Source organism: Lepidothrix coronata, unplaced genomic scaffold (assembly GCF_001604755.1).
Source record: "Lepidothrix coronata isolate B3197 unplaced genomic scaffold, Lepidothrix_coronata-1.0 Scaffold76, whole genome shotgun sequence".
Lineage (NCBI taxonomy): Eukaryota > Metazoa > Chordata > Aves > Passeriformes > Pipridae > Lepidothrix > Lepidothrix coronata.
In genome coordinates, this window is record NW_016690256.1 from 3,027,066 (window position 1) to 3,045,454 (window position 18,389).

The 18,389-nt window shown below is 38.1% G+C and overlaps 1 protein-coding gene across 20 annotated transcripts in view; it reads right to left on the reverse strand.

The window, feature by feature from the left end:
- DLG2 (discs large MAGUK scaffold protein 2) overlaps positions 1 to 18,389 on the reverse strand; it is a 997,608-nt gene that overhangs the window by 43,789 nt on the left and 935,430 nt on the right. For all 20 annotated transcript variants that reach the window (XM_017819622.1, XM_017819624.1, XM_017819626.1 and 17 more), the window contains one exon: positions 8,145 to 8,321. In XM_017819622.1, the coding sequence (XP_017675111.1) occupies positions 8,145 to 8,321 (177 nt within the window). The remainder of the gene's footprint in view (positions 1 to 8,144; positions 8,322 to 18,389) is intronic.

Here is an 18,389-nt window from a genome sequence, read left to right on the forward strand (position 1 = left end):
ATTGGCCTCATTAGCCACCAGCGTGCTTGTAACAAATGTGGATAGAGCCTTTCCCAAATCTTTGTTCGCGAAGCCTAGCCATGACTGACATGACATTCGTTGCATAAAGAAATTTGGAAATTAACCCTGAAGAGTGAATATTATGAAGTTTATAAAAGTTGCAATAGCAGCCATGGAGGCATTGCTGCTTTCTAGAGGCATAGCAGACAGATAACGAACTGCAGAAACATTCTGCATTGCCTTAAGAAGTTTTTAAGTAGTGTCATTAAGTGTCATTATTCCTCCAGGCAAACATAGCAACAATGTTCATATATGCTCAGCATGCCTACTGAATATGCCAAACCTTTCATCATCTGACACTGTATTAAGGGTAGCACAGTGTTGCCTCCCATTACAATTTTCCTGACACCTTCCACAATAAAACTGTTCCCAGTTACTTATAATTTAGCTGAACTGTAAACTTACGAGCTGAAATTTTCTATGTTTCAGGCTGCTTACATTACTGTTGCTGCCTGAAATGTCAAAGAAATAGGTTAGCTATTAGAAAAAGGCTAGGACAAAACAAATGGTTTTGTCCAATTTATAATATGCTCTTAAAGTGCTTCAGCTCAGGTTCTCTATTGCCTTCACGTCTTTGGTTTGGGACTTGAATTGTGGCAGTGGGTTGGTCTAGTGGTAGGAACAAACCTCTCTTTTTCCTGAAGGAATCAACCTAAGTTTCTGAAAAGCCTTGGTTTTATGTGCTCTGGAGAACTCTGTTTGAATTTAGCTTTGGTTCTTCAAAAATTTAATCTTTGTTGAAATGGTCAAGGTGCAGGACTGCAGTGAATTTCGGTGTTCTCAGAATTTCTCATCTGGGCTACCAGGACACTTTTGCCATAGACAGAGCTAAAAAGGGAACTAAAATGATGAAGATACAAAGTTTTGAATACCAGTTCTTTTAGATTAATTGATCCAGCTCTTAGAAAATACGCTTTTTAAAGGAACACTGATTCAAACATTTTTGGCACTTTTGAATTTTCAGGGTTGTAATTGCTATATTTAAGGAAAAATAAAGTTGACTGCCTTTATTTCCCAAATTAAAAAGTAGTTTAGGTCCAAAAGGTTATTTGCAGCAGTTGATACTGTGAATGTCTATATATGAGTGTCAATTCCTTACACTGCTTTATCTGACAGCAAACCCACTATCCCTTGAACAATATTTTGATCCATCATCTGAAGAAATTGCTTATATATAGGAAGGAGTGTTTCACTTCAAACTGTAACCATTTTCATTCACCTCTGCTGCACAAAGCAGGATTATGGGGAGTTATGCAAAAACATGAAGTGAAGGAGGAGGACTCCTGTCTGCCAAATTTGCAGAGGCCCAGATATGCAGCCCTGACTTGTCTGATGTACACATTGCTGCTGTGCTCCTTTCTAATTACATATTTGCTTGATACAGCTACACCTAAGGGATCAGGAAAGCATAGATATCATTTCCAAAACAAATTCATGGTTCAAGTCCCATTTTCAAAAGTGCTTGAGGAGTCACCAAAACTAAAAGAGATTTCAAGAAATGGTGAAAGAAACCTACTCCCAGCATTCAAATGTAACTTGGGAGCTGAAAAGCTCTGAGTCCTGAGCACCACCTAGCACAACTGATGGGGATTTCACCTCCATCTTCCCACCCATTCTCCAAGCACAACTCCCTGCAGAAACACAGCTGTGTACAGGGAAATTGTCTAAGACCCTCTGAGATATGGGACAGTTGGAGTATACGCTGTATACTCACTTTCCCTTTAAAACATTCCTGGTAGTAGACACATTTGGCCCTTTTTTTCGGAGATGGTCAGGATTCACTCTCTTCTTCCCATGTAAAGCGAAAAGAGTGGAGCAGTATATTGAAAACATACATCAGCCTTCAGGTTCCCTCACTAGCAATTTCAAGACTTCAGTTCTTTGGGGTGCTGTTCTCTTCCTGCTCCTCTGAGGAACTTATTACTGGGATGCAAGACTTATTACACTGCAATGTCTATCTGCTTTTGTGTTTCTGGCCACATGTAGCTATTCAAAATGGGCCTGTGGGATTTTTCAAAATGAGACTTTCAGTTCTTCACTTGTGCTGGAAACAAGAAAAAAATCAAATATCTGAACAGGACATGAACTGTGATTGCTCATTGTTGGAGGTTAATGGACCAGTTTTGTCAGTGCCTTTCTAAAAGCAGAAACGTAGAATATGAAGTGAGACATGCTTTAATCTTCAATAACAGTATCCATCACTGATGTAGAATACAGATGCAAATTGCAAATTGGTTTCAAGGATGAAATAAAATTGTAACAGTAGCCTAATTTGCACAGATTTTGCATTGAGGTTTTTTGCACAATGAAAGTTATTTCCAAATCCAGCATGAGTACTGTAGTGAGGAGAGTAGCAAATAGAAAAAAACAATGCAAATTGGGTACTTGAAAGAGCTTCCTACATTTTGTATCTTTATTAGTATGTCTCTTCTTATCTTGCTTCTCCATTTCCAGGTCATCTGCATTATACTTGTTTTGCCTGCCCATCAAGTGAGAGATAAGTGAAAATACATACATACTATTTATAGTTTAAATCAGTGGTCTCAGTTCATAGCTTTTTATTGCTTCCGTCCTTTGCACTGCTTACTATTGTTCATGTGAGGTCTGAGCTTACCAAGATTCCCATTCTCAAAATTATTTTTGAGCATTCTTGAAGTAGCATTTTTGCAACTGAACACGTATCTTTCAGTAGGAGAGAATGTGCTCTGGTTCAGCTCTCCACTGTCAGTGACTTGCTTATAGAGAGCAGCTCATCACCTGGTCAATATTTATGAAAAGAGTAGACCCAGTGACATTAGGAATTGAATTCTCATAAAATTGTAGAACAACCTTTTTCTGTTTAAAAGCTAACAGCTGTTTTCCTTCGGCACAAAAGTCTCCCATCATTGCAAGAGCACAGGAAGAAGTTTATACCTACATATACTTACCAATTTTATTCCATACTTAATTTTTCCAATTAGATTAGTAGGTATAGTCAGGTAACTTATTTTAGACAAAGCTTACATGATTATGCCATGTTAAAAAGTTTTATCATCTAAGGATTAAAATCTTATTAAAATCTTAGAAAGGTAGACAATTTACAGGAAACCATTAAACACAAAACTCACTTGAGTGGATAAACATGCCCTTCTGCCAAGCTGAGCAGAATAACAAATTTAAGCTGGCTTTTTGCCCACAGGGAGTTCTCTGCTGGGAAAACCTCTTGTTTCTTGTCCTTAAATGTTTGTGAAACAAACATTTTGTGAAACAAAATTTTGTGAAACAGAAAGTTTTTGTACTTTTCCCCCCACTTTGCTCTGGAAGAAGAGAGTGGTTACATGCATTTGTGGGGAGAATGTTGTGTATTTGAGAACACAAATATCAGGCTGGTACCATCATACACCTCCAGCTGGTAACAACAGAGATATAAGTTGCATAACATTTTGCAGTCAGATGTACTTAAACTATCTAAAAATGGGTATCTTAGAATGATGTCCAGTCTGACAGCAGTTTTGTGACTGCACATCTTAAAGACAATAGAAAGATTAAGGTAATTATTTCAGTGTTTTAAGGCCAAATCCTCACTGTCTGCAGTAGTAAAAGTGGCGAGAATTTACGCTCAGTAATTCTGGGGCAATCTGTGTGAAATCTCAGGCTGTATTTCGGACCCACAGACTCAAGTCAAGCAGATATGCACACATCATAGAAAATACTGAAGCTTGACATTCGTGAGGTGGGAGGTTGCTGTTGTGGGGGGCTTGCAATGTAGGAGCTTGTCTGTGTGCAGGGACTCAGCAAAGAAAAAGTGAAAAGAACTGGAGGTGTAAAATGCTACAGCAAATTAAAATCTCTTTACTACTGAATTAGAGTATCTGTCTAGGAATTTAATACACTCTGACTTATGCACATTGGTTTTGTGAATTTTGCTCATTCTAATGTGAGTGTTTCCATGGGCAGGCAATCTTAGACATAGGCTGCTCAGCTTGCTGCTGCCCTTTATGGGAAGCTTAGTTTTTTTTTTTTTCATATGAATAATAGGAACCACAACGAGGCAAATAAAAATTTTCATGATCAAAAGCACAGCATATGTAGAAATTCTAATCTAAATCTATACATATATATAGGTAAATGTAACAAAAATCCAGTATAAATCTAGTTCTGTTGGTCATTTTAGTATAAATAGAAATTTTCAATGATAAGGGAGCAATTCACATACATAAGCCATAGTCCACTGGCAATACTGCAGGCTGCCTGAGACATTGGTACAGAGCTGGTAGTTGTCCCCTCACCCTGGACATCCTGCCTGATATAATTGTGCCCTACTGTCACCTTAAACATAGCTTGGATAAATCTTTTGGGAAGATGTGGAACCAAGAAAAATTTGGCCTGAAATGTTCATTGATTAATACTATATAATAACTATTTAGTGATTGGTAAATTGCAACTGAAGTGGTTTGCCACCTCTCACGCTGAAGTCCTATGCTTCCCAACACCAACATGATACAATACCACAACACCTTTAGAGCATTATATTTGGTTCCTACACAATTGGCTACTCAATCTCGTGGTTGAGAACAACAGCTGTAATCAGACAATAAATACATACTGACAAATGGACAAAATGTAGAAATGGTTGCAATTGTATTTAAGAACTGAAGGGTATTGAGAATTTAATTTTTGTTAATCTCCGCAGAGGTCATTGGTTCATGAGATTTGGTCCTTGCACAGATGAGTGGAGAAACATGGGGCTACCCCCGTTTCTTTGTGCTGTCTCTTTCGGTAACCTTCTTTTAGCTGCAGTGCTGCCCTCCAAAACTCCCTTTTAAAGCCTGACTTTTCAATTTAACCATAAATGAGGCAACAAGTCCACACATTGACAGCAGCACTGAAATCTAAGGACAAAAAAATCTTTCAAATGCTATTAAATAACTGAGAGGTATAGTTTGGTAATGTATCCAACATCCTGGATACAATAATGAGTGGTAGCTCCCCTATAATTTTAAATTATGATTTCTTCTGGTATATCACATATGTCATAGAGGAGTCTTGATTTATCATTCAAAATTTCTCTAATCAGCTCATGCTAAAATGTCACGCATGATGGGCTGTCCCATAAAAAAATAAAAAACCCTAAATACATGGAAAGCAATCGCCATTACATGGCACCTCAGAGAAGTAAAATAATGTACTTGTTATTGCTTTATGTGTTTATATACATACATACATTTATATAGATATATTTGTGTACATGTGTATGTCTCTCTCAAAAACAGAACTGAAGTGGTTACCGGCTTTCAGAGCTATTCTATAATGATTTATCTCATGGAAAATGCAGTAATTATGTCTTAGCTGTTGCTGTACAGGAGTTGAAATAGCAAAGCAGATAACTAAGAGACTAACCCTGGAACTAACAATTCCTGGATCTCTACAGCCTCTCCCTGGCCCAAAGTGCAAAAAACATCAAAGTGCAAAATCCCACGGGGTAGTATTCCACAGGTAGGAAAAGGAATATAAGCACAACACCAAAACCAAACCCCACTAATCCAACTCCCCAGAAAATGCAGACCCTATAAAAAAAGATATAGAAATGAATGGGGGATTGAAAAATATAACACAAATATAAAATCCCTTCAATTTAGAGCATTGTAGGAAGTTGGGCTTTCACTAGTCACAGCCCAAGAAACAGCTACAGACTTTCTTTTATTCCTTCCTTTCTACCACAATATTTTACTGACATATATTACATATGTTATATGGCATATAATAGAACGTTTATAGAAATAATCCCATATAAACTATAAGATGCATAGCATTCTGGAGTCAACAGCTTAAATGAAGGTTTCCATGCCCTGGTATCCTATATTTAGTCAGATGAATCCCGGGCCTTTAGATAAAGCCTCTTACAGTCAATAATGCATACCTGCAAAGGAAATTCAACTCTGAATTAGCACATTCTGTCAGATATGATGAGCTTTATTTTCTTTAACTCAGCCCTGTGCACATTGATTTCTCATTCTCCCCTTGGGTGGTGTAAATGACCACAGAAAATGCTGGCAAGAGCACATCATTCTCACTGGCTCTGAGGAATCATCCAGAATCCACAGAAAAGAAACAATACTCGCTTTTCAGTGCATTGATAAAAATAACCTTGTGCCACTGAAACCTTATGAAATAACAGCAATGTCCTCCCATCCCAGCTCAGGTGTATCATGTCATTATATTAATGCAGACAGAAAATCAGATGCTATTGATTTTTCCAAGCTTCTCAGATTCACTAGTAAAGAATCAGGATGACAAGTGGAGAGCATGGTAACTATAACTGCATCTTTTAAAATTCAAGACTCTTATTTTTAGTCTCTAACTAACCTATTTTCATCTTGTCTCATCTTTCTTTTTTTAATTTTTTTTTTCATTCTGTTTTCTCCCAGCATTTCCTAAGCTACATCTTATTCCTAGGCTCTCTTATATGTCTGACCTTGACTAGAGAACCTCTATCTTTTGTCCTTGAAAACACCACTGTGCAGGTAACCCAAATAGCTTTAGGCACATACAACCTCTCCACCTTACAGGATATGCAATTCCACATCTTAATTAGCTGCTTCGCTTTGCCATTTCCCCCTGTATAGTTCTCTTATTATGTAAGACAGCTTTTTGTAGTTTTTCATAGGAGACACCACACTGTGAGTGAGCTTTGTGCACGCACTTTCCTTAGTGTTAACTGAATAAACTTCCCTCTTTTTCCATGTGTGATCCAATCGTGTCATTACAACGGTGTTTACTGTAGCAGGCAAGTATTCCTTTTTAAATATCTAGAGACTAACTCTGGTTAATGAGCACATTTTTCCATCTTAAAAGTTATAACCTAGTTTTTATTTCTCTCTATTATCCAACTTCAAAATTACTCTTTGCTGAAAAACCAGGTGTGGTTGCTATTCAAATATGGTCATGATTAGAAAAAATAAGGTCCTTACAGGGCTCATGTCAACAAGGTATTTGATGGCCTTTCAGTTTACTTTTATATGATTTAGAATAATGAGTATCATAAACTCTATTAGTACCTGGGCCAACTCTCTTGAAACAGCAGCAGGTGCTCTATAGAGTATCAAGCATCCCGTTTCTCTACAATAAAAAATGGGCATGATACTTTTTTATATTAATGCTAAAGCTGAAATAGCTAAGAATAAAAAGTTTATATTCAGTATGAGAGCATTGCTGCAAAAGAGCAATTGCTGTAATATGTTTTGACTGATTTCATTTTCCTCCTACCCTTTCAGTTCTTGACCTTTCTATAGCAACTATCAACAGAGGCAGGAAGTAATACTGATTTGTGTGCTCCTTCTGATACTATCAGAGACTTGTGGCTAATTTTACAAAAGCATCTAGACAGAATAAACAACACAAACAATGAGAGAGATTCAGATGGCTGTTCTCTCTCCAGCAGTCACCATGAATCCATCACAGACAAACAAAGATTCAGATTTAGCTTGGAGAGCAGCTGAAAGTTCCTTCATTTACATTATATGAAAAATTTACTGTTATATTGATTGTCCATCAGTTTCCAGGCAAGCAGAGGTTAAATTAAGAGATTTTGAAGCTAAAGATGACCATTATATAATTTAGCATCATTTTTTTACATCACACAGGCTGAGAAGTTTAATTCTATTAGTCTCTCAAAAGAAAGACATAGTCTTGATTTGAAAATGTCAAGACATTCATTACAGTTTGATGCTATGGCTAATCACCCTGACATTAAAACATGCGCTCCACTTCAAATTCAGAGCTTATTCCCAGGCTTGGGTTCTGGTTATTCTTCTTTCTGCAGAAGCTCTTTGGTAGATGGTGATCTCTTCCTCTTCCCCTCTTTCTTTGTGAAGTTACTAATCCCCTACAACTGAGTCACCTTTTGAGTTTCATTTCAGTACAGTTAAACAGCCTGAATTCCTTGAATCACACAGCAAAAATTGTATCTTCCAATTGAAATAACTCTGGCATTTTCTTCAACTTTCCCCAGAGTTTTAGTAGATTGATGCACACTGTCTTTGGAAAAAAAATTAAATATTTTAACATAATGACCAAGGATGTAAAAAGAAAGAGGTAGCACTCACCTCCTCTTGCTGGGTATAACTCCCATTTCCTCACTGTCTCCCTCCAGAGTGACCCTCCTCGCCTGCCACCATTCATCATCTGAGGCGTTGATGACATGAAGGATGTCCCCATACTTAAAACTGAGTCCTTGGCTTGGGAGGCCACTGTCTTTGCTCTTGTCATAGTCAAACATGGCTCTGTGAAAGGAAATAAAGATATGAAGACAGGTGATTATATCAGTCTTGGAAACATTTACTCTGAAGCACTAATCATATTTTATGTAACAGCTAACCCTTGCTTCTTTCCAAAAAGTCCCTCTTGTCAACTTGCCAACAGCCACATGTGGCTGTTGAGCTTGGTTTTTTTCAGACTTTCTTTTGGTCAGACAGGGGTTGTCTGGCAGACAGGGGTGCATTGGGAGGACTAAACATGTGACCAAACCTACGCTCGGTGTAATGCATTTCTTTAGGTGAATGGATGCATATAACTTAGCATCTAGATCAGACTGGAAGTAAGCTTTCAAAGGGAATCTCTTGATTATTCCCACTCACAGTGCTTTGGTTGATGTCCTGGAGCTGTGTTGGGTTGCCAACATTGTATTTCTAAAATTTGAAACTAAACGGATAGATGCCCTGACTAGAGTAGTGCTAGTCTGACATACACCCCTCAAATGCACCTAGGGTGCAGACAGCACCACAGATTTCACTCCCTGTGTTCAGTTCCCCGGTAGTACAGCACCCGCTCAAGCAGCCCTAGCTCTTTTCATCAATGCTGAAGATGTTTTCCACCAGTTTGAAGTGGACCTCCACCTTGTGTATGCCTATACAAAAAAACCTCATGTATAGGACATATATGTGAACATAGGATGTATATCTAAATCCAGGGACTCCATAAGCACAAATTGAAAGCCAGCTTTAAGGTACCTGGGTATCACACTGTGTCTGGGCATAGTTCAGCATGAATTTGCTGCCTAAGTGTTTAACCTAGATCCTGGGAAAGACTTTCAGCCTGCCCTGAACTCTGTATTACCAAGTTACAGCGATACCAACTCTGAGCCTCATCCAGTCCTATGCCCGGCACCTGCACCAGCAGTCTTCAGGGTACATGTACCCCAGTTTCTCAGGGGAAGACCCTGCACATGAATCCTAGCAAGACTGTAAATGAGTGCAGGTTACTCATTGGAGTTACCTAGCTAAAAATCCGGATCTTGATTTCTTACATGAAAAAATACTTGGAAATATTTTTCCTATGTAAAATATTGTTTAAAGATCATGCCTGTCAAGAACTGATATTTATTTCCTATAAGGAAAATTATATGATTATAAACCTGGCTACAGAAATGTTAGATCAGTAAAATCCCAATGTGTCTGATAATTCCTACTCTTTTATTGTCAGAAATAAAACTGTGGCAATCTCTTCACTGGTACACACTTCTTTGAGAAGGATTCAATGTAATTAATTGTTGTGCATTGTAGTGTAATTGCAAAGAATGATTATTGCATCTTTGTGGGTAGATTTAAAACACTCAAGGCTACCTCTCACAATAAGGAGAACTTTGAAAGAAGTTATGACTATAAAAGAGTTGTGACTATGCACTCAAAATAATTTAAAACTCTCATAAACACTCATTCTGCATGGAAAGTATGATTCAGTAGGAAGAAAAATGCTACTGAAATATGTCTTCTTTTAAAGAGTTTAGAGTCTTGTACTAACATCTAAATGCCCAGATAATTCCGTTCTCTGAGGATAAAGGTTGCTGAATTTTACATAATCCATAAGCTTAGTTATGCTTGTGCCTTCCTTGGTAAGTGTTCTTGGAATTCATGTAACCTTTGGAAAAAAATGATGGCTTAGCAGTGGAACAATTTCTTTAAAAACTTGGCTATATCTTACTAAATATTTACATTCATAAAGGATTCTTATCAGTATCAGTCATCTGCTGCTTCTCATACGCAGCTTTCTGTGAGGACGTTTGATGAAGAACCTTATATATCCAGTTAAGTATCATTAGACACCTCTGCTTAACCAATTAATGATACGTGACCTCTGGAAAATGGCAGTGCATACACAAACAGGCATGCAATGTATTACCTTGTTGGTGTTGCCCTTTTCAGCATGCCATGGTCAGAATTTTACCATTGTATTGAACAGTCACTGTCTCAAAAATTCACTGAATAATTGTGTACCTTGCCATGGAAGCCTATCAATGTCTCAAAACCCCTAACCACACAGTTGGCAGCTGTGCTGATTGCTGGGCAGATGTCATATAATCCTGATTCCAGGAACAATTAAATTACCCAAAATGAAGGACAGTATCTTCTGTTGCAGATAATAAGCAAGACTGCCATATCCCAGATGTAAAACACCTGCCATACCGGAAATGCTCTGTATTTGTTGAGTTCTAAGACTGAGGTTGTGTTTCAAAAGCTAAGTAGCAGAAAGAAAGTAGGACAATGTTCTTTGTCCTTGAACAGACATTTGTACTTCAGAGCCCACGTGTTAACTTAAAATCAGACTGCCATCATGCTAGCTGATGTTAATGACGAATGCAGATGGCAATGTTTGCCACTGACTTGCTTTGATTGGAGTAATCATGTGCAATGCTAATTAAAATGAGATTTTAGATCTCAGACAAGAGAATTTTTGAGCATACTTTTCACTGAAAGAAAGATTTTGTGGCTGATGCTCTACAGACGTTGATTACTCCATTAGCAAACGAAAATGACATGAGAGCTGACTTCAGTGCTCTTTCCTAAACATTTCAAATTAAGAGCCAGGTCTAAGTTGGTAACACAGCTGTATTTTTACTTACAACTTTGATAACATTTCTGGCTTTGTAAAACATACTTCTGCAAGTTGTTGGCTGGCCCAGCTATAAAGCAAATGGAGGTCCTCACTCTAGGCACCGTTGTATGCATGTAGAAGTGAACATGACTACCTTGGGCAATAGGGAGACCTGGGCATTCTCATCCTCACCACCTCAGGCGGCAAGTGCAATTTGAATCTCCAATTGCAAAATCTAGTTTAAGAGGCTGGCATGTCATTTCTAATTTTCTACTTGATGAACAGCACCCAGTTCTGTTTGTGCTCAGTCTTGCAGATGTATATAAAAATAACACCTCTGCATGTGTTGAGTGTCAACTGACGTGATACAAAATTAATGCAGGCAGACCTCTTGTTTGTTTGGTGAAGGAACTGAGCAGGGCAGACAGAAAAAGATGCCTTTTTTTGCTCTGCCCTTTCATGTTTTTAGATAATGACATCCAAGTCTTACAGGATACTATGCTGCATTCTGCAAGCACTGAAATTTTCATCAAAGAGTCAAGCTCAGCCCTCAGCAAAGTCTATTTGTTCTATGCAAGCTTCTTTACCCAGATGACATACTAAATATTTTAGAAACCTTAAGTAGGTTCTGCCATGCCATGGGCATTATTGGTGGAAAGGTTAAAAAATAGTGGCATCTTTGCTAAATATTGTGCGCTAAGGAGAGGACATAAGCAACCCAATCCAACAAGAAAGCCACCTTTTCAAAGAGCAACCATCACTCCTCTCTGACAGATGAGCACCATATTTTCCTTTTATTTAGAGAAGGACCAGAAAAATAGTCTTCCAAAATGAGATGTCTAATAGTGCAGCAGGATAGACCCACTCTGATAAAACCTAAAATCCAATCAAGCTATAATGCAACCTATCGTGCAAGATGAAATGCTGAACCCAGGGTGTTATCTTGGTTTTAATTATACTAAAACCATCCTGCTTCATCAGACTTCAAATACATACCCTGCTTTTTTGAAGTCTGATTTGACAGATGAGCTGATAGCTGACCTGTAAATGTGTGACTAGCAGTCAATCACTTTATACTATAAAAGTCCAGTCCTCTTTCATACAGTCAGGTTCTTCTGATGTAACCCTTTTTGGGGTGTATGTGTGGTGATTTCTCCCTTGGGTGGGGGATGCCCCCCAAGGTTACTCCTCAAGATGTGAGAGAAAGAGATCTCCCCATGAGCATTGGTACTGGTGAGTTACATCAGACCTCTACTTAATAATTATTTCTTTTTGCTAGCTTTAATATAACTGCTTCAATAATTGCTTTGTTACAGTGTGTCAAAAGTGGTTCCATCACACCTCTGTAATTCCTTAAACTTAAGCTATTGACATAATCCAAGGCTAAGACTGGATGCAGCCTCACCTAGACTCCTCTCTGAGAAGGAGTTTAGAAAACCAGGCATCCTTTCTGCATCTCTTGACTCAACAGCAGAGCTTTTCAATAAATTTTGTCTAAACCTTCCACTCCCACCCGTAACAAATAGAAATGGTAAAGAAGTGTTATTCAAACCAGCCAGAGGATTTAACCCATGAAGACATGTCACAGTGCTCCCTCTGTGACGAATTAGAGGTGTCTCCACAGAATGCAAGCACAGCAGTGCAGATACTGGAGAGCCTGTTCAGCAGAGTTATGAGCTTTCTGAACTTGCTAATATAACTATACAATTTTATATAGCTGAGTCTGTTTATTCATGGGTTGCTTGGGCAGTTCTCCAAGGCACTGAGCTGTAACTCATGTTTAGTGTCTTTTAATGCAGTATTAAAGAATAATAATCTCAATGACCTTTCAACTTTCTAATGGCATTTATTTGACAGCCTTGAACACTAACAGTTACTTTCTTTTCCTCCACAACTTATAAAAGTGCATCTTAAAGCACATCTTTGTGTGTATCTTTGTCTTTCAGGTGTCTTTCATGCTCAGTTGGCTGCTTGCATACATCGTTCAGCCCTTTTTTGGATTATATAGAACAGAACCCAAAACTCTACAAGGCTTTCTCTGTGGCAGTAAGGCTTTTCTTTCCAAGTCAGCTGATTAAGTCTACTTTTGAATTGGGATACTCAATTTTTAATAATGAAGGGAATCAGTTTGAATTATTTATCTTTCATTCTAGAGCTGTCATCAATGTTATGACCACACCAGCATCGGAAAAACTCCTGTTCACTATCTTCTAGACAGTGTACTTCACAAACAGGACTCAGGGTTACACAAGATAGATAACAGATTTTGAGGTTACAAATACAGTAAACACAGTGATTACTATGAGATGTGAATAAAATACAGAAATAGGGAACAGAGCTTGCTACTAACTAGTTAAACAGATGTAGTGAAATCATGATTTGGCCAGCTTAGCTCCCTTATTAGAGAAATAGCAATGGGAGTGGGTGTGATTATCAAAGGCATAAGGTATATGCACCAAATCTCCATTAACACATTAAAATTTTTTTTTCCTCAGTTCCCAGTTTTTGCATGAGTTTTGGGAAAACTGTTTAATATCTGTACAATATTCTGAAAGTGAAAAGTGCCATTCAAATGCTAAGTATTGTTTCTGTGTTCTTGGCAAAAGCCTCCTGCTTGTAGAAAATGAAGAAATACAGTCCTGAGAAGTGAAGCAGAGGTGCAAACATTTAGAACAAGCTGGATGTGGCAAATATTTAGGATTATGTGGGTCTTGCCTCCCTGACATTACTCCAGACTTCAGAAGTGATCATTACACTAGGCTAATCCCAGCAGTAATTTGGGCAGAACCTAACAGGTTCTATTTTTTTGCTTGAGTGCTCCTTAATAATTTTTAGGAAGCCACATCAGTGTAAAACATGAAACAAGCATTTCACAACAGCACTCAAATTCATTGCTCAGAAATTGTTTGGAATTAAATTACTGCCATTGCCAAGCTGTAATATACTGCCCAACATGCAGGGAGGTGTTTACATGGCAGTGAAGACTACTAAAACAGGGACATCTTTTTTATTTCTTCCACTTAACATATCTCAGCATTTGAGGTATGTCCAAAAGCATATGTGCAGTAAATTTTTATTTCTAATGATACCTATTCTTGCAGCTAGAGTAATAAATGTTTGACATAGGAGAAAATATATCAGCTTTAACATACTAGAAAATCAATTCATTGTGCAATGCCATATATTGCAACCTATTGACACCCACAATGTCTACATTGTTACCAGCATTTGTAACATGAAAAATAGGGTACAGAAAGACTAAGTGATTTTCCTAAGCCTGAAAAGGGAATTTAACAGAGAAACCTCTTAGCTTCCTCAGCTAATGCTGTAAATACCATTGTAAGTTAGTAGTCTTCATAATCTTCCTGACAATGCAAGGGATATTAATGCATTTAGAGTATAGCAATATATTTTGTTGAATGCTCCTCTATGTTCAGTACAAAAAACCAAAGTCTTCCTCTCCCATATCACTGTACTATGGCTGTAATTTGATACAGTTCAGGTGCTGCGTGGCAGCTTTATTTGCATCTCTGAAATTATTTTCTTCTTCTTCTGGCACAGATGGGAGTTTGTACATAAATTTACAGACTGCTCTTTGTCATTCTCTTGATTATGAAATGACAACAACATTTAGCAAGACAGATCTTCAGCTTCTGTAAATAGTCCTAACTCTTCTATGATCTGCCAGAATATCTGTATGTGCATCACTTAAGGTTATTACTCTCTTCTCTGAAAATTTCTCTAACAGAGATTCTCAGATATCAGGTTTTACAGCATCATCATAAGGGAGATATATGTTATTTTCCTTCTTCACCACATCTATCCTAACCCCTGCCCTATTTTTTTACAGATGGGGAAATCCAGTGTACAGAGGTTTAATCATTTGCCTGGTTTTAGACAGTAATTCAGCATTGTAGTCAGAATCAGACCCCAAGTTTCATAGCTGTCTTTGCTGCACTCTCAGTAATAGATTTATTTCCACCCACTTGCAGGCTCAGCTTGAAGAAAAAAATTAGAAGAAAATGAAAGAAACACTAATGTAATTCATTGCTATAGCTACAACAGGGAGCACAGTGGCTCTCTGATAGAAGAATCCACTGCAACACAATTAAGATTCTTTTAAAAGGGTTAAATTTTCACATAGTGGCATGTCATTAAAGACTTTCAACATCTCCTCCCAACTTTGTTTCCATCTGGAGAAGCTGGACAGGTAAATCCTACATGTACAGCTTACAAAAAAGGTTGCTCTCTCCTTGGATGATGTGGGAAGATCTGAGGTGCTCCTTGCTGTGACTGGAGGCTGCTGGAATAGCCCTTGTGTGCAGGATGATTCTGTCATACACTGTCACTCTGCTGAAAGAGTGGGAGGGGAGCTGCTTGGAAGAACAGCTTTTATTGGGAGTATACTACAACAATGTAATTTTAACAAAAAATGTCTGAATGTTTGACCTATCACTCATAGATACCATGATTCCTGATTTTTCTTTGTTTTTTTTTCTCTTTTATTTTTTTCCTTTCTTCTTTTTTTTTTTTTTTCCCCCCTATCTTAATGGTGTTGTGACTCTTTACAAAGCTGATTCCCTCAACCTTAGTTACTGCAATCAGGCTGAGAGGGACAGTATTAGCAGCATCTGTGTTACGATAATCAGTCATACCAGGGCACTGCGACACGGTTGCCATGTTACGTTTTGACATTACCACAGGTCAGGGACCATTCTCAGCAACAGTTTGAAAGCACCTCCCTTTTAAGGTGGAGAAAAGGACTGAGTCCAGCTGTGGGGTCTCCACCAGAAAGATGTGGACCTGTCAGAGTGAGTCCAGAGGAGGCCACGAAGATGATCAGAGGTCTGGAACACCTCTCCTACGAAGACAGGCTGAGAGAGTTGGGTTTGTTCAGCCTGAAGAAGAGAAGGCTCCAAGGACAACTTATCATGATCTTTCAGTACTTAAAGGGGTCTACAGGAGAGTTGGAGAGGGACTTTTTACAAGGGCATGTAAAGACAGCACAAGGAGTAATGCCTCTAAATTAGAAAGACGGTAGGTTTGGGTTCTGAGCCATGGGGGATAATCCCAGTCATGTACAGTTTAGAGTGTTAGCTTAGCTGCTCCTAAGGCACCTCCAGCACAGCAAATCCTATTGCACATTTGTATTCAAGCCTTTTCCATTTGCTACCATTTTATTTCTTTATTTCATTCAGCAGTTTCTCCATTCAGTCCAAGTAATTATTTATTCTTTTCCTCCTGGTGGAAATTTGGCAGAGAGTTATGTCATGGACCTCAACGGAAAAAGGATTGGAGACAGCAGCATTAGCTACAGAAAAGTTTCACTAAGAAGGGGGAGATATTTTTTTTGTGGTGTTTACATCAGGAAAGAGGACTGCTATTTGCCCTTGGGCAATATTTTGCTCACTTTGCAGATCCAACCATGATGCTTAATGTCAGCTCTTATGAGCCAATACCTATGTTTGATGATGAGCTTTTTTGGGTCTTTAGCAAGTGCTCATATTCTGTGCAGGAAATGGGTTCTACTGAACTGAAAAATTTAAGTTAACATTTTCAGAAATATCAACCAGTATATTGCACTTTCATGGTCTTGCTACACACAGCATACAATGTCCTAGGTTAAAGGCAAAATATCTGAGAGTGAGCAAGGGCTGACAGCTTTAGTCTTTCAGTTGTGGACATGGACAGAACTCATACTACTCCCAGATTTTCCTGACCTTAACCCTTCCAGCAGGAACTCTAAAGTGGCTTAAGAAAGTGAAGTTCTTTCATGTTTTCTCTTGTGCTGGCAGAAAGGAAATTCTTTTCAGGGAACACCCACTTTTTGTTTCTTTGGCATTTTACAGGGCACAAAAGGGCCAAATGGAAGTCCCCTTCTGCTTGCAAACATCTGAAACCGGTATCAAGCTGTGAGCATGTGCCTTGACCTTACCATAATTTATTGACTAGGAATATCTGGCCTCCTATTTCATCTGTGATAAACGCAGAAGCTTTTAAATACATCTGCACTGGATTCAATGTAGTCCAGATGCGCAGATTTGAGGTTTGCTTTAAAACAAGGAGACTGTCTCGGGTCAGAACACTTATTAGATTTAGCCTTAGGTATTTTGACAAACTCCAGAGAAGATTTGTAGTAGCAGCTTGATTCTGGAAAGCTTTGTCAGCACCCCTGAATTTGTGTGTGAAATTTCACAATAACATCCCAAATTTGGGAGTGGGATTTAAATTTCACACCAAACTGAGAAACTTCGGCAAGGTTTGTACTTAGTTGTTTTTTCTAAAGAAATGAAATAATTTCTGACTGATCTTGACCTGGCCTATCCATCATGCATCAAAATGATGTGAAATTTGTGTTATTCTTGGGTTTGGTTTTTTTCCTGCCCATACAAAGCAAAGCTGCTGCTTGACTGTATCTCTGGTTTCTCTCTCAGGCATCTGTGCAGTTTCTCAGCACAGATGTCTGTGTTGTGACATTTAAGATTATCCATATCCTGAAAGGAAACGTAACTGGATGTCAAATCAGGGATACTTTAAACTATCGGGTAATTCCCCTGAAATTGCAACCTGTGGGTTGTGTGTATTGACACGAGAGACAAAAAGTCATTCTCTCTCATAGTAACTTATGTTCTGTCTGAGAACATTCATTTAGGGACTTTTTCCCCCAGGTAAAAATAAAATAAGATAAAAAATAATAAAACATATAAAATAAAATAAAATAAGGTGTTTCTTTTAAAGACAATGAAACTGAAAGGGAAAATTATGATTCTGCTAGGACAGCCTGTAGCCACCCCCATATCTCCTTGCACCCAAATGTATCTTCCTACTACTGCAGAATACACTGTAAAAGAGCACTGAATTTATATTTTTTTAAGTAATTGGTCTGCAGTAGTTCTAAATATTACAATAGAACTCAAGGATCTGCTTTGGGTCGTGGGGTTTTTTAGGTAGTTGTCTCAGATACCTTGTAGCTTGCAATTGCTTTCTCTTAGACCTAATCATGACCCATAGCTGTTAGCAACTTTTAAAATTCCATTTTGACCAATCTGCCCACAGAATTCCTTGTGCTTCCACTGGTTTATACTTAAGAAAGAAATTTTCAGCACACAAAAAGTACCCCACTGATAACATAATTATTACTACCAACCACATATATGATGCTTTCTCTTTTTTTTTGGACAAGGATATTAAGTATCTGGAAAACTTCCCATGGAAAAATGATCCACATTTATGATTTGTGCAATTTGAAGATAATGACGACAAAAATCATAAGAAATGGATTGAGCACAATGCCTCTAGTACTCAAAAAGACCACATCAGCCAAATTTCAGACAATTGTGCCAGCTATGTTATGTTATGTTATGTTAGTTATGTTTTAATATGTTATTTTTTTCCCCCTAGAAATCAACAAGTAGCACTGGAGCTTTGCCAGTCTGAATATTCTTACTTTTGTTGTAAGAGGTGAGGAACTCTACAGACTT